We start from the raw sequence: 13,450 nt of genomic DNA on the forward strand, positions 1-13,450 counted from the left end.
TTGTCCTATAGTTAGTAGAAGATAACATTCAAACTGTTTCTGAACGGTTGAGCATCAACAGATGTTGAGCAAGAGGGCATGTACACTTCACCCAAACAATTGCTAAAAATGTGGCATTAGAAAATTCAGATAAGGGAAAATGTAGTGATGTTTAACCGAATGGATGGAATGTAGAATTTGTTGCAAGCATTCTTCAAGCAGTTGATACATTGCACTTTACTCTGTTAGCCATTGTGAAGTAAATACACAAGAGACCGGTAGGCATGAATAGATTTACAATCCAAATTCTAGTTTTCTTGATATTCTTCTCTTCACATTTGCATTTTACATCCAGATGTACTAATAACCAACACCTAATTTTAGATTGATGGACTAATCCATACAAAAAATGTGTTAGGCACCAGACATATTTTTGGGAGTAAAAGTATTGGCCTCAACATGGACTTAGGTTCTGTAGTGGTAACATTGAAAAATTAGATCCTGACATTATTATTATTGAATAATCTCCTTGCAGAACCTCGATGCCCTGCATGACCACCTAGCTACAATATATCCAGGCATGCGGGCCCCTTCCTTTAGGTGCACTGATGCAGAAAAGGGGAAGGGACTCATTCTTCATTACTATTCTGAGAGAGAAGGACTACAAGACATTGTCATTGGAATAATTAAAACAGTTGCTCAACAAATCCATGGCACAGAAATAGATATGAAGGTAAGTTTTAAAGTACAGTCTCGCCAAAGGTTGGTATGCCACGATCATATTTAAAATTGTTTTGCTTAAAATATTCTTTCCACAGGGGTTTCACTGAAAGACAGTTTTGTTAACACCACATTCTCTAGGCACTGTTATCCATGAAAAGTCATTGTGATACTCCTCACCACTGCTGCTAGCTAGCTGGCTTTATTGCAGTGACATTATTTATGAAAAAGCACTAAACGTTTTGCTTAGTTCTCTGAGCTCATGATGTAGTATTTTATTGCTTGCAATGCTACTTTTTTCCAATATCCAATGTATAGTAGTGGTTCCCACTACCCATCATTTTGGTGCTACAGATTTTATTAAGCTGGATGAATAGATCAAATGAATTCAGTGTAGCTTAAGCTAGTGTCCGGGCAGCTTTGCATGTAATGGAGCATCTAAGGTTGCTGCTTGTAGCCGCAGCCCCAGGAGCATGTGGGAGTATTGCCTTGGCAAGAATATACTGAGATTGGGCACTTTGTACGGACCCACCAATCTCAGCATATCCTGCCCTGTTTGCTGCAGGGAAGCTGGCCTATGTAACTGACTTCAAATCTAAGTTATTGATGTTCTGTTCTGTTATGCAAATAATACAGGATATGCCAAGATTGATGGGTTTGTCTGACATGCCCAGTCTTGGAGTGTCATTGCTGAGATTGAAAGCATAGCTCCTGTGTGCTTCCAGGGATGCAGTCACTCCTATCAACCTTCACTGTCACATTTCATGTGAAGCCACTCTCTGAATCAAATATCTTCAAGTTTGGATGTTAGTCTGAAAATTAAACCACATCAGAATTATCTGGCAAATGTCACAAATAATACAATAGTTCCTCCATCTTACTTGTGTTTATCGTTGATGGTCCTACTGTAGATGAACCTTTCATATCATGTGAAATATCGTGGTGGTCATGTTCCATTATTTATCCGAGAGTGCTATCTATGCATCAGCAATTTAGGATCGCACTGCCTGCTCCCCTTGCCTGGATATGCTGATCACTAGTATCATATCTGCATATATGTCAGGAAAACCCTGAGAGAAGTATAAGTATGTTACTTCCTAAATATTTCCTTGACCTGTACCATTTTCTTATTATCTACTGGCTAATTGGATTTGTTGTTTCATACATTTATGTATGGTGTTCTGTTGATGTATTTCTTCATAAAATGTGGTACCAGTGCTGAAGATAATGGAGGGAAAAGGGCAGCACATTTTAATATCCAGTAATGTCCAATAAATTAACAAATCCGAGGTAATGTTATACTATTGTTTAGTTTATCACAAACAAAAGAGATCAAGTGCAGAGCATGATGCACCAATGCAGAGAAGTCTGAAGGTTCCACCAAGCCCAGTTTTTCTACACTGAACTAATTGCATATTATGACAAACAACCTATAATTAAACCAAATTATAGTTTGCCACAAACAGAGGTCATATGGAAGCCAATGTTTGCCTGTATCTCGAGCCAGAAGGGTACGACACGTGCTTCCAAAAAAAGATGAATTCCCCCAAAGTCAGTAACCAGTCTGATCTGGAGGCAAATAACCTCATACTCTCAGTCTTTTGAGAGGACAAGAAATTAGAGCAACAGGAAAACATTAATTTATATTCAAACAAAACATTTGCTGAACACACACAGCCTTGGTTATCCTGTCTCCAAAAGCAGTACCTTTCTTTGTTGGCTTCACCCTGCTTCTCCATACCTTGCTTGTTTGCCACCTTCACGTTTTTGTACTTGTCTTCCTGATTCTCATGTCTGCTTAATTAGGGCTGCTTCTTCACATGTGGTTATTTCTTACACTTACACTGATAGCATGTGCGCACGCACGCACACACACACACACACACACACTGGAGAATGCTTGCCAGCACATATCTTTGCCTCCTCCTCATATCTTATTCTTTATATAAGATATGCTAACTGAGCAAATAGGCACTTTTAAAAATGGTGATTCTCTGATATTTAGGAGGGGGAGAGAAACTGTCCCTATTCAATCCCAGCCCAGCATCTCTCTAGTAGTTGTTGCTAGTGTCCACCTTAAGTTTCCTCTCTGAATGTGAGCCCTTTGGGGACAACGAACCATCTTATTGATTTATTATGTATTTTTCTGTGTAAAATAAACATTTCTCAAAAAAAGTTTTATTTCTTGAAAAAGCTTTTCAACTTTTTCTTGACTTGTTTGTTGAAAAGTGGTGTATAAATATTTTTAGTAGTAGTTGTTGTACATAAGAATAGCCCTGCTGGATCAGGCCCAAGGCCTATCTTGTCCAGCATTCTCTTTCACACCATGGCCCACCAGATATCTCTGGGAAGCCCTCTAGCAAGAGCTGAGGGCATGCCTCTCCTGCAGTTGCTCCCCTGCAATTGCTATTTACAGGCATCTTGCCTCTGAGGCTGGAGGTGGGTGGCCTATAGCTGTCAAATCAGTAGCTTTGATAGATCTGCCCTCCATCAATTTGTCTAGACTCTTCTTAAAGCCATCCAGGCTGTTGGCTGTCACAACATCCTATGGCAGAGAATTCCATAGTTTAATTATGCATTGTGTGAAAAAGTACTTCCTCTTGTTGGTCCTAAATTTCCCGAACATTGGTTTCATGGGATGACCCCTAGTTCTAGTGTTGTGAGAAAGGGCAAAAAATTATCTCTGTCCACTCTCTCTACTCCATGCATAATTCTATACACCTCTATCATGTCACTTGTAGTAGTAGTAGTAGTAGTAGTAGTAGCAGTAGTATATAGTATATATCCATGTACATGGTGCTTTACAACAGATGTGAGGATAGGCAGCTGCCCCAAGGGGCTCTCAATCTAAAAATAATAATAAGAGAGACAGCAGAGGGAGGAGAGTGGGCAGTGTAAATGGGAACAATGTGCAGTTTTTTCACATGCATGTGCTTGGGCTAAGTTGTTGTAGGTATGAGAACTAGACGGTTGTAGGGATGTGCAAACCGGCTCTATGTCGAGCCAGTTCGATGTCGAACCGGTTCAGTTCGATAGTTCAGGGTTGAACCAAACCACCCTGTTTGATCCAACCCCAGACGAGGCACCCCCGAATGTTCACGGGGTTTGCAAAAGTTTTTAGTTTATATATATATATATATATATATATATATATATATATATATATATATATACACACACACACACACCTTACTCCCTTCCGGGGAGTTGCTGGAAGTGGCGGGGGGGGGAGGTACCACGGAGGTTCCCCCTCTCCCCACCAGCTCTCCTTATGGTCCCCTCTGGCTGGTTCAGCTGGCTGTTCGGCCGGTTTTTGGCCTTCTCTGCTTGGCATGGTGGCCATTTTGGAGGCCATGCTCTGACACGATTGGCCTCTGTGTGGTCCGGGGCCATACAGAGGCCAATCGCACAGGTGTGCAGCCTCCAAAATGGCCACCGCACTGAGCAGAGAAGGCCGAAAACTGGCTGAACCGGCCAGAGGGGAGGAACTCCCCCGAGGGCGATAAGGTTATTATTATTATTTTTTAACAAAAAAATGGTCCACGAACATCCCTGGACTGATCCGAGCTGGGTGGGTTCGAGGGGGTGCCGGACCGAACTGGCCCGGTCGGGTTCGAGTCCGGGCCAGCTGGTTCCATGCACATCCCTAGACAGTTGTGCGAAAGGCTCCCATGGAAAAGGAAGTGAGGAGGCATCACACAGGTTACCTGAAATTGAGTTAAAGGGATAATAGGCAGCATGGAGAAAGGGCAGAGTTGTCTGAGGAAGCAGGAGGGTAGTGACACTAATGAGCAGGAGTTTATTCGCAAAAACTAAACTTATGGGACATATTACTGCATAGTTTGAATTTGGCAATGGCTCTCCAAGGTTTCAGGCTCTCCAAGGTTTTCCAGCCCTACCTGGAGATAGATACTAGGACTGAACATGAGACCTTCTGCATACAAAGTAGATGCTCTACCACTGAGCATTGGGCCTCAGCCATAATGATCTACGTTTCCCCCCTGTTTCTCTGTTTGAGAGTTCTGGGTGTAGCAGTAAGAAGGCGTTTTCAAGATTTCCTTTCCCTTATTGATGTGACTTTTCTTATAGCCAAGCAGGAATATCAGTTTTGCTGAAGATCCATTTTACTGCAAATCACAGGAGGCAGAATTGGCTAGATCTCTCTTTGAAACCTGAAAGGTGATTTGTCTTTATTTTTACTGCCATTACCACGGAGAAGGAATTTGTAGACATGATCAGCTGATGTTACTTTTAGCTAGGTCTACAGGGGAGAAACAAGAATCAAACTTTATTCCTGACTGTTGCTTTTGGTGATGCTTTTTTATTTGTTAAGGCAATGCACATTATTCAGATTTAGCATTACTAAGCTCAATGGGAATTGCTTCTGAGTAAATGTGCATAGGATTGGCTACAACTATTCTACAGCCTTGTTTATAACATATAGTTGCACATTTTGAGGGAATATGAAACATGGGAGCCTTGAGCGGTGAGAGAGGCCCGCAGGGTTTGCGGGGAGGAAGCCCTAAAGAACTTACCTCCCTGCAGACGATGATTCCGCCTTCTCTGGGCAGGGTGATCATCTGCCCAGAAGAGCACCAGCTGCTGCCGGCAGCTCTGAGGGTCGGGGTGCCAGTATGCATAGTCCCCCCGCCAGAGCTCCAATAATGGTGGCACACTATGGGGATCCCCCTCCCCTCCCCATCCGCTAGCCGCGGCTGCTTGCCACGGCTAACAAACGATTGCAACCGCAGCTGACAAACAACCATATAAATGAGGGAGCACTTTCTCCCTTAACCTCGTTTTAAAGGGAGGCTTCATAGGTGGGTTTGCTTCATAGGTGGGTTTGCTGCTTCATAGGTGGGTTTGCTGCTGCCGGGATTGGGCCAGATCCTGGTGGTACACAAACACACACACAAACACATATGCAAAACCAGGCTGGGCTCCCTTAGCCTGGCTTTGCATATACAGGTGAATAGCCACTTAAAGAGTCATTTTGCTCTGCTTTCAAGAAAGAGGAATTAAAGATATCATGCTGTCTTTTTTTTTTTTAAAAGACCCACTGTTAGCAGAATTGAGCTACATTTTTGAGTACAGTATATGGATACATTAGTTTTACATCTTAAAAGGAAGAAAACGATTATTCCTGTTTGAAGGTTCAAGAGAATAAAGTGAAATGAAACTGATTAAACTCTACAATTCTGATAAGCTGCAGTTGGGGAAAATATTTTTTTTTCTTATCATTTTCTTGGATTTTGCATTTAGAATGCAGTTTTGCATTCAACTCCAGAGTATTCTTTTAAACAGGCCTTATATAATTTTATGGATTTTAAAAAACAAACAAACAAAACACTACATCCTAGCAATGCATAATCCTGTCCCCTCTTTAAAGAGATGCCATTCTCCCTCTTTCTGCACTGATCCACTAAATATAGTGGCCAACATGCAGACTAAGAAAGCACTGGTGTGGGAAATGTGCAGTGCATGCTCCAGGACAGGGACAATTTTTGTCGAGCCCCCCATTCTTCTGAAGTCCACAGTGACTCCCAAAATATGAGGACTCCGTGACCCATTAGGCATATTTATGGGAGTCTCAGTTGGCATTAGAAGGAGAGGGAGACAGATGAAAACTGTCCTTGGAGCGCATATGCAGTGTTGCCGCACAAGCACATTCGTCAGGATGTTGGCCAGTGGAAATGTTTCAATCAATTTCATTTGTGCTTTGGCTGAAGCATTCATTTATTTCCCAATTTTCTGATTAGCTTCTTGCCTTCACTCTCCCTGGTTTATAACAATTGCTCTCTTTATCACAGTCTGATATTCATTTCAGTTCTGAGTCATTGCTGTCAGTTCCATTTGCAATGACAATTTTGTGCTATTGTTGACAATCATGCTGTAGAGTCTAGAAGACTAACTGAGCACTTGAATGCGACAAGAGATTGACTTTCTCAAACTGTGAAGATTTCCTGTAGTGTAATGGTGTCACCTTGTGAAATAAACTAGACCTTTTCATGAGAAATGACAGATAAATGTTGCTGTTTTGTGCAGGGACATCTATAATTGTCATAGCTCCTGCCAGAGCCAGAGGAAGGGGTGGGGTTCACTGGGGTTGAATCTTTGTCCATAAGGGATTCACAGTAGGCTACCACAATCGACTTTATTTTGATATAGCAAAAATCCACTATCCATATACGTTTCCTGGAGGATTAAAGTGGCAAAACCCTCCCTAAAAGGGTTGAGCAGTCCTAAGCCTTCAAAGGCATGTGACTAAGGCAGAGTAGCCTTAATGAAGACCCAAAATGAAGAGTAGCGCACTTCACCAACAAGGATTTATTATTACATTTTTTAAAAAACCATAAGAATATGCAGTAAGAACAATTGTCTCTTCATAAAGCAGTTTGAAAGAGAGAGAGGAAAGAGAGAGAGTTTCAATAACCAGGCAAATCAGATGTAAGCGATACAATAAAGGAAAATAACTTCCCTCACATGTCTAACTGAACTGGTCCCTGTTCTGCTACTCACTGGCAGGGTCCTTCTTGCTGCCAATGAGAATTTCTCAGCCCACTGCTTTCTCAGGCCACTCTTGGGACAGACTAAGCAAAGAAGAAAGCTTTCTCTTCTGCTAATGGCGATGTGTGTAGATGTAGATCCAGATCCCACCCAGTCCTCTGGATTGGTCCTTTTGTTTTGATTTTACCAGGCTTTTCATAGGAAAAGCCCACCCTTTCAGTAGTTGTTTTAAGTGAGGCCTAGTCCACCCCTAAAGCCTTAATATCACTACAATAATTTTATTTTATTTGTTTTCATTCTTTTGTTACATATTTAACATTATTCTGTGCAGGCACACCAAGAACTCCAAACGTCTGAGAGGAAAGTGAGCTTAACTTACCAGCAAGGCAGGGAAATGACTTGATTAGCAAGCCAGAGGTTGCCGATTCAAATCCCCGCTGGTATGTTTTCCAGATTATGGGAAACACCTATATAGGAAGATGCGAAAGGCATCATCTCATACTGCTCAGGAGATAGTAATGGTAAACCCCTCCTGTATTCTACCAAAGACAACCACAGGGCTCTGTGGTCACAACACTGACTCGACAGCACACTTTACCTTTATCAACAACATCATCATCAGCAACAAATCAAGAATGTAGCCATGGAGGCAATTCTCACGATTGCCAAAAAGCGAGCTAATGGAACCTAGCCCGCTTTTTGGCGGTCATTTGCTGCCACAGGAGCCACGCAGCTCCCGGCAGCAATCCGCCAAAACTACCCCTCCCCTTAGCTGAGGTTAATGGAGCGAGTGCGGCGACACTTGAGTAGACCCCTGACTGGGAGGCTGCAAGCAGTCTCCTGGGCTCGGGTGTCTCTCCAGGATGCCCTGCGTGCTTGCGCGGGCATCCCGGAACTTCCGGGGGCTGCATGGCCCCCAATCCCCGCAGCCCCCACCGGCTCCATGACGGAGTCGGCAGTCGTGTGGGTGGCTGATCTGGCCGCCCAGGGCTGCAGGCTTGCTCATCTGCGGGGAGAGTGGGCTAAGCCTGCTCGCTCCGTCTAACCCCATCTGGCGAGTCTCACTGATGGTGAGACTCACCTCTGTCTTCTAGTCTTAACCCTTAGCCCCTGGCAACTGGGAAATAAGGCACCTTTTATATGGCAGCTCTCTTCTTTTTATGAGGCAGGAGAGCAACTGTTCCTTTTCAACCCCAGCACAGAATACCTCCACTGGCTGCTGCTGGTGTCTACCTTATGTTGCTTTCAGATTATGAGCCCATTTGGGAGAGGCAACTATCTTATTCATTGTTCTGTGTAAACCACTCTGAGAACTTCTTTGTTGAAAAATGATAAGTATTCATCACCATCATCATCATCATAGATCGTTAACATTTCAGGCTAAACATTTGAGCATGTTGATTTGTATTTTTTATTATTCTGATTTGAATTAGGGCTCCAACATTAAGCTGATTAATTGCTTGATTAAAACTTCTTTTGATCAACTAAACAGTTGCACCCAGATAATTGGACAGCAGATTTTTTAAAACTTTTCATTATTTTAAACCAAGAATAACAAGAACTGAGTATCATTAATGCAACTGTAGGTACAATCTTTTTTTAAAATGCCACTTCTAGTAAGTCTTGGAGTTAAGTAAGAATTGGTGTAGCATAGTGGTTAAGAGACAGAACCAGTCTGCAGGGGAAATCTCACTTCTGCCATTAATGCACATGTAGTAACATATGTGAAGCACTTTGAGCATTTGAAAGCACTAATACAAATGCTAAATATTATTATTAGAGTTATGGAGTTTATTTTATTTAATTTATTTATTTATTTATACATACACTTATATCTGGCTCTTCCTCTGAGGAGCTCAAAGTGGTGTACAGTGTAATTTTTATCCTCACAACAACCCTGTGAAGTAGATTAGTCTGAGAGCTACATGACTGGCCCAGAGTCACCTGGTGAGGCAAGTCTCATGATCGTTGAGACTCGCCAAAATGAGGTTTGTGGGGAGAGAGGGCTCAGCCCACTCTCCCCGCAGACAAGCACTGCTGCAGCCCTGGAGCTGCGGGGATCGGGGACCGCGTGGCCTCCAGAAGTTCCAGGATGCCCCGCGCAAGCCCTGGCCGGGGGTCCCCTCATATGTTGCCATGGCATGGAGCCGCGCCACAGCAATACATGACCACAAAACTCTGGGTTAGAGCGCTCGCTCTGCTAACCTGGGCTACAGGGAGGGGTAGGTAAGTGGGCGATCCACTTTGGGGAAACCAGGCTAGCCTGTGGGCCCAGGGGTTCCCATGATCTGTGGGCAGCGGGCTAAGCTCCCTTAGCCCGCTTTCCACTGATCGTGAGAATCGCCTCAGTGAGTTTCATGGTTGAATGGGGATTCGAACTAAGATCTTTGTGGTTCTAGTCCAATACTCTAACCAATATGCTGTGCTGCTTCAGTTGCCTATATAGGTCTAAAGGGGAGAAACGTGTTGCTTTTAGTATTAATGTCGGTGGTAGAATTATTAATCCAGTGCATCAACAAGGAACTGAGGCGCTTCACACAATGGGGCTATTCTTACGATCACAAAAATCAGGCTAGGAAAATCCTAGCCCGATTTTTGTGATCGTAAAAACCACCGGGCTCGCAGCCGAGCCCGGTGGTTCTGGAGCAGCTAACTCCTGTAGCCCACCCCTTAGCCCGGGTTTGCGGAGCGAGCGCTCCACAAACCCGGGCTACTCATGAGTAGACCCCCGGCCGGGAGGCTTAAAAGCCGCCTCCCAGCTCGGGGGTCTTCCCAGTATGCCCTGTGCACTCACGCAGGGCATACTGGGGCTTCCAGGGGCTGTGCGGCCCCCAAGCTTTCCAGCCCCCGCCGGCTCCATCTCAGAGCCGGCCATTGTGTGGGTGGCCGATCTGGCCGCCCAGGGCTCCTTCCCTGCTCGTGAGCGGGGAGAGCGGGCTTAGCCCGCTCTTCCCGCTCACTTCCCAAAACCGGGTCTCACGGATCGTGAGACCCGGTCCAATGAGTGTGGATGGGGTTTGTGTGGGGAGAGACGGCTTAGCCCACTCTCCCCACACACAAGCAGTTGCTTGTTGTGGGTGACCGCATTGGCCACCCAGATGACCAGCTGCTCTGGTTAGGCACTCCTGTGCCTGGACACAGCAGGCAGCCACGGCTGACACACAATCAAAAGAAAGAGGTTAATGGAGCACTCGCTTTTTAAACTTCATTTAGGGGTAGGTTTTTTTCGCGGGCTAGCTTCCAGAGAAACATCAGGCTCGTCAGCGAGCCCAGTGGTTCTCATAATTGTTCAAAACCGTGCTGGGCTCCCGTAGCCCAGTTTTGAGCAATTGTGTGAATAGCTTCAGTGAGTCATGTGCCTTGTTTGCTGACTCCTTTTATTTTAAAATAATTTCATCTGCTTCATGTATTCCATCGTTTGTGAACATGCCCCCATGGTCTCCCAGTAGTGTACCAGTGGTTAGAGTCCATAGACTCTAATGTAGACTATACCCCATGAATCAGATTCACCCCACTGCCTCAACATCCACCCCGCCCTTTGTGTAATGTACTGAGGAAGATGCCTTGTGTACTCCTGTACATGTTGCATTCAGGACACCTGAGCTGATGCCTAGTTCCTGTTACGGTGCTGGGGCTTCCATGAAGCCTTCTGCTTTCTGTGTTGTAAATTGGGTCCTCTAGCAATTACCTGCATGAGGAAGGCATTGGAGAGTGCTTGAATTAGACATCATGAAGGCTCCAGGCTTTGGTGCATGGCATTGCACATCAGAGTCTAAAGGCTTCTAAACAGGTCTAGCAGAACTGCCTAGGGATCCACTTGAGATTCATTTTATATCAGCCACGGACTTCAGAACAGTTGAGGTCTGTTCTGAAATAGATCAGAGCACAATGAACCCTTATATCCACTGCCTAAATCTGGAATTGAATTATGAAGTTCAGTAGTGACCCTTGTTCTTTACAGTAGAATAGCAATCTTAACGCAAAGGAAGGGCTAAAATCAACTCCAGTACTTTCCTCTCAATGTTCAGGTTATTCAACAGAGAAATGAAGAGTGTGACCACATTCAATTCTTAATTGAAGAGAAGGAGTCTAAGGAAGAGGATTTTTATGAAGACCTGGACAGATTTGAAGAAAATGGTACCCAGGAATCTCGTATTAGTCCTTACACTTTTTGCAAGGCTTTCCCTTTTCATATTATATTTGATAGAGATCTGGTTGTCACCCAGTGTGGCAATGCAATATACAGAGTCCTTCCACAGGTAAGAACTCTTCTTTTCCCTAAAATTTAACACTGTTTTATGTTTTGTCCTCTCATTCCCTTATACTCAAATTCAACTATGCATTCATTTATGCTGGTTGCCATATGTATTCAGAAAGGCTGATAACCAGTGGTTGACATCCAGACTAGCATTGCACCAGTACAGCAGATCCTCAAAATCTGCGGATTCATTATCAATGGATTTGTGTGTCTGTGGTTGAATAGACACCCGACCTCAGCATACACAGGGCAGAAAGGGAAAAAACATGCTGACCTTGTGTATCTGCAGGTCAGGGTGGCCATTAATTACTGCGGAGGTAATTTCCAGCCACCATTTTGTGTTTGAAGCCTCAAAATAGTTCAATTTTTAAAGAGAAAAAAACAGATATTTTTGGCCAATTTGGAGGCATTTTGGGGCACAGTGTGACTTGGGGGAGCAGCTAAGTGTGGTTGGCACCCCGAATTCAGTGTTTTAGCTATGTTTTCCCCCATCCGGGATCCTAACTCCCACTCTCCCATTGCTGCAATGACTCAATATTAGTAGATTCAATATCTGCTGTTGTGTCATAGAATGGAACCCTCGCGAATATCAAGGTCCTCTTGTGTCACAAGGGGAAAACAACTTAATATTGTACTGATAAAGAGGTATAACTAGAAAGTAGGGAAACAGAATGTAAGTCTGTTATTGAAAATAAATAAGTGCAGTCTTTTCAAGTAAAATTTATCTGTCTTATTTATATTTTAGCTTCAACCTGGGTATTGCAATCTGTTGTCAGTGTTTTCACTGGTTCGGCCTCACATTGATATTAGTTTCCATGGAATCCTCTCGCATATCAACACAGTATTTGTACTGAGGAGCAAGGTAACCTAAATACTCTTCATCTGCTACTTTTCAGCTGGTAATTGTGCTTTACTTTGATGAAACATCATCTCAAAACGCTGACCCATTGAGCATATTCTTGACGTATTTCTATTTGGACCAAGGGAGGAAAGAAAAATAAAACCAACAGTAAAGTAATTGGTGGGACTATAGGGAGACATATACACATGATTATGGCACTTTCTGCTGCAGTTATGACCTTTGTCTTTACAAGGAAGGGCTGCTAGATGTGGAAAAGTTGGAGTGTGAAGATGAATTAACTGGTACAGAAATTAGCTGCTTACGCCTTAAGGGCCAAATGATCTACTTACCTGAAGCAGACAGTATTCTCTTCCTTTGTTCTCCAAGGTAAGCAAACAAGATGTGCTTATAGCAGCTGCATTGTTACAAAAATTAGTATTACAGAATATTTGGGCCAAAACAATGTGACGTGAATGCATTTTCTTTAACTTTTAGTGGGGGTGCTCTGAGTTTGACTGGAAACAGCAGCACTAGGCAGGAGGTTTTAACTATTCCATCCCCACATCACCCCTCTGAACGAAATCCTCCTCACTACCCGAGCTGCTATTAGTTTTCCACTACTGGAAAAAAAAATACTAGAACCTAAATGGTGTCTATATTTTTCTCTTGAGAAGGTCTAATAGCAGCTCCAGAGTAGGCCATTTGAATTACATATTTCCTGGACAGCATTCTATTGTAGTGTGTGAACCACTGAGGGCAGAGCTGGCAGTTATGAGAGCTGCTGAGCTGCAGTCGCCCTTTATCTCTTTGCTCCCTCTTCCTTATAATGAGGCTATTCTCACATTGGGGGAGAACCGGGCGAAGGGAGCCTAGCCCGGTTCTCACCCATCATTAGAACCACCAGGCTTGTGGGTGAGCCCGGTTGCTCCACGGAGGCTAGCCTACCTAAGAACCCCTCCCCTTAAACCAGGTAAATGGATCATCTCTTGGTCATGAGATGCTGTGGTGCATCTCTGCATGACTCGCAATGAGCCCCCCCCCCCGACCGGGAGGCTGAAACAAGCCTCCGGGCACTTGTGTGGGGCATTCTGGGGCCAGGTGGCCCCTGATCCCCGTGACAGGTGGCCCCTGATCCCCGGCTGGTA

The 13,450-nt window shown here is 44.1% G+C and overlaps 1 protein-coding gene across 3 annotated transcripts in view; it reads left to right on the forward strand.

Annotated features, from left to right (window-relative positions):
• The window catches only part of GUCY1B1 (guanylate cyclase 1 soluble subunit beta 1), a 72,081-nt gene that overhangs the window by 40,691 nt on the left and 17,940 nt on the right, over window positions 1-13,450 (forward strand). For all 3 annotated transcript variants that reach the window (XM_053255589.1, XM_053255590.1, XM_053255592.1), the window contains 4 exons: window positions 515-712; window positions 11,235-11,465; window positions 12,210-12,326; window positions 12,559-12,692. In XM_053255589.1, coding sequence (XP_053111564.1) covers window positions 515-712; window positions 11,235-11,465; window positions 12,210-12,326; window positions 12,559-12,692 — 680 coding nt within the window. The remainder of the gene's footprint in view (window positions 1-514; window positions 713-11,234; window positions 11,466-12,209; window positions 12,327-12,558; window positions 12,693-13,450) is intronic.

The sequence above is a fragment of the Hemicordylus capensis genome, chromosome 5 (genome assembly GCF_027244095.1).
Source record: "Hemicordylus capensis ecotype Gifberg chromosome 5, rHemCap1.1.pri, whole genome shotgun sequence".
Classification (NCBI taxonomy): Eukaryota; Metazoa; Chordata; class Lepidosauria; order Squamata; family Cordylidae; genus Hemicordylus; species Hemicordylus capensis.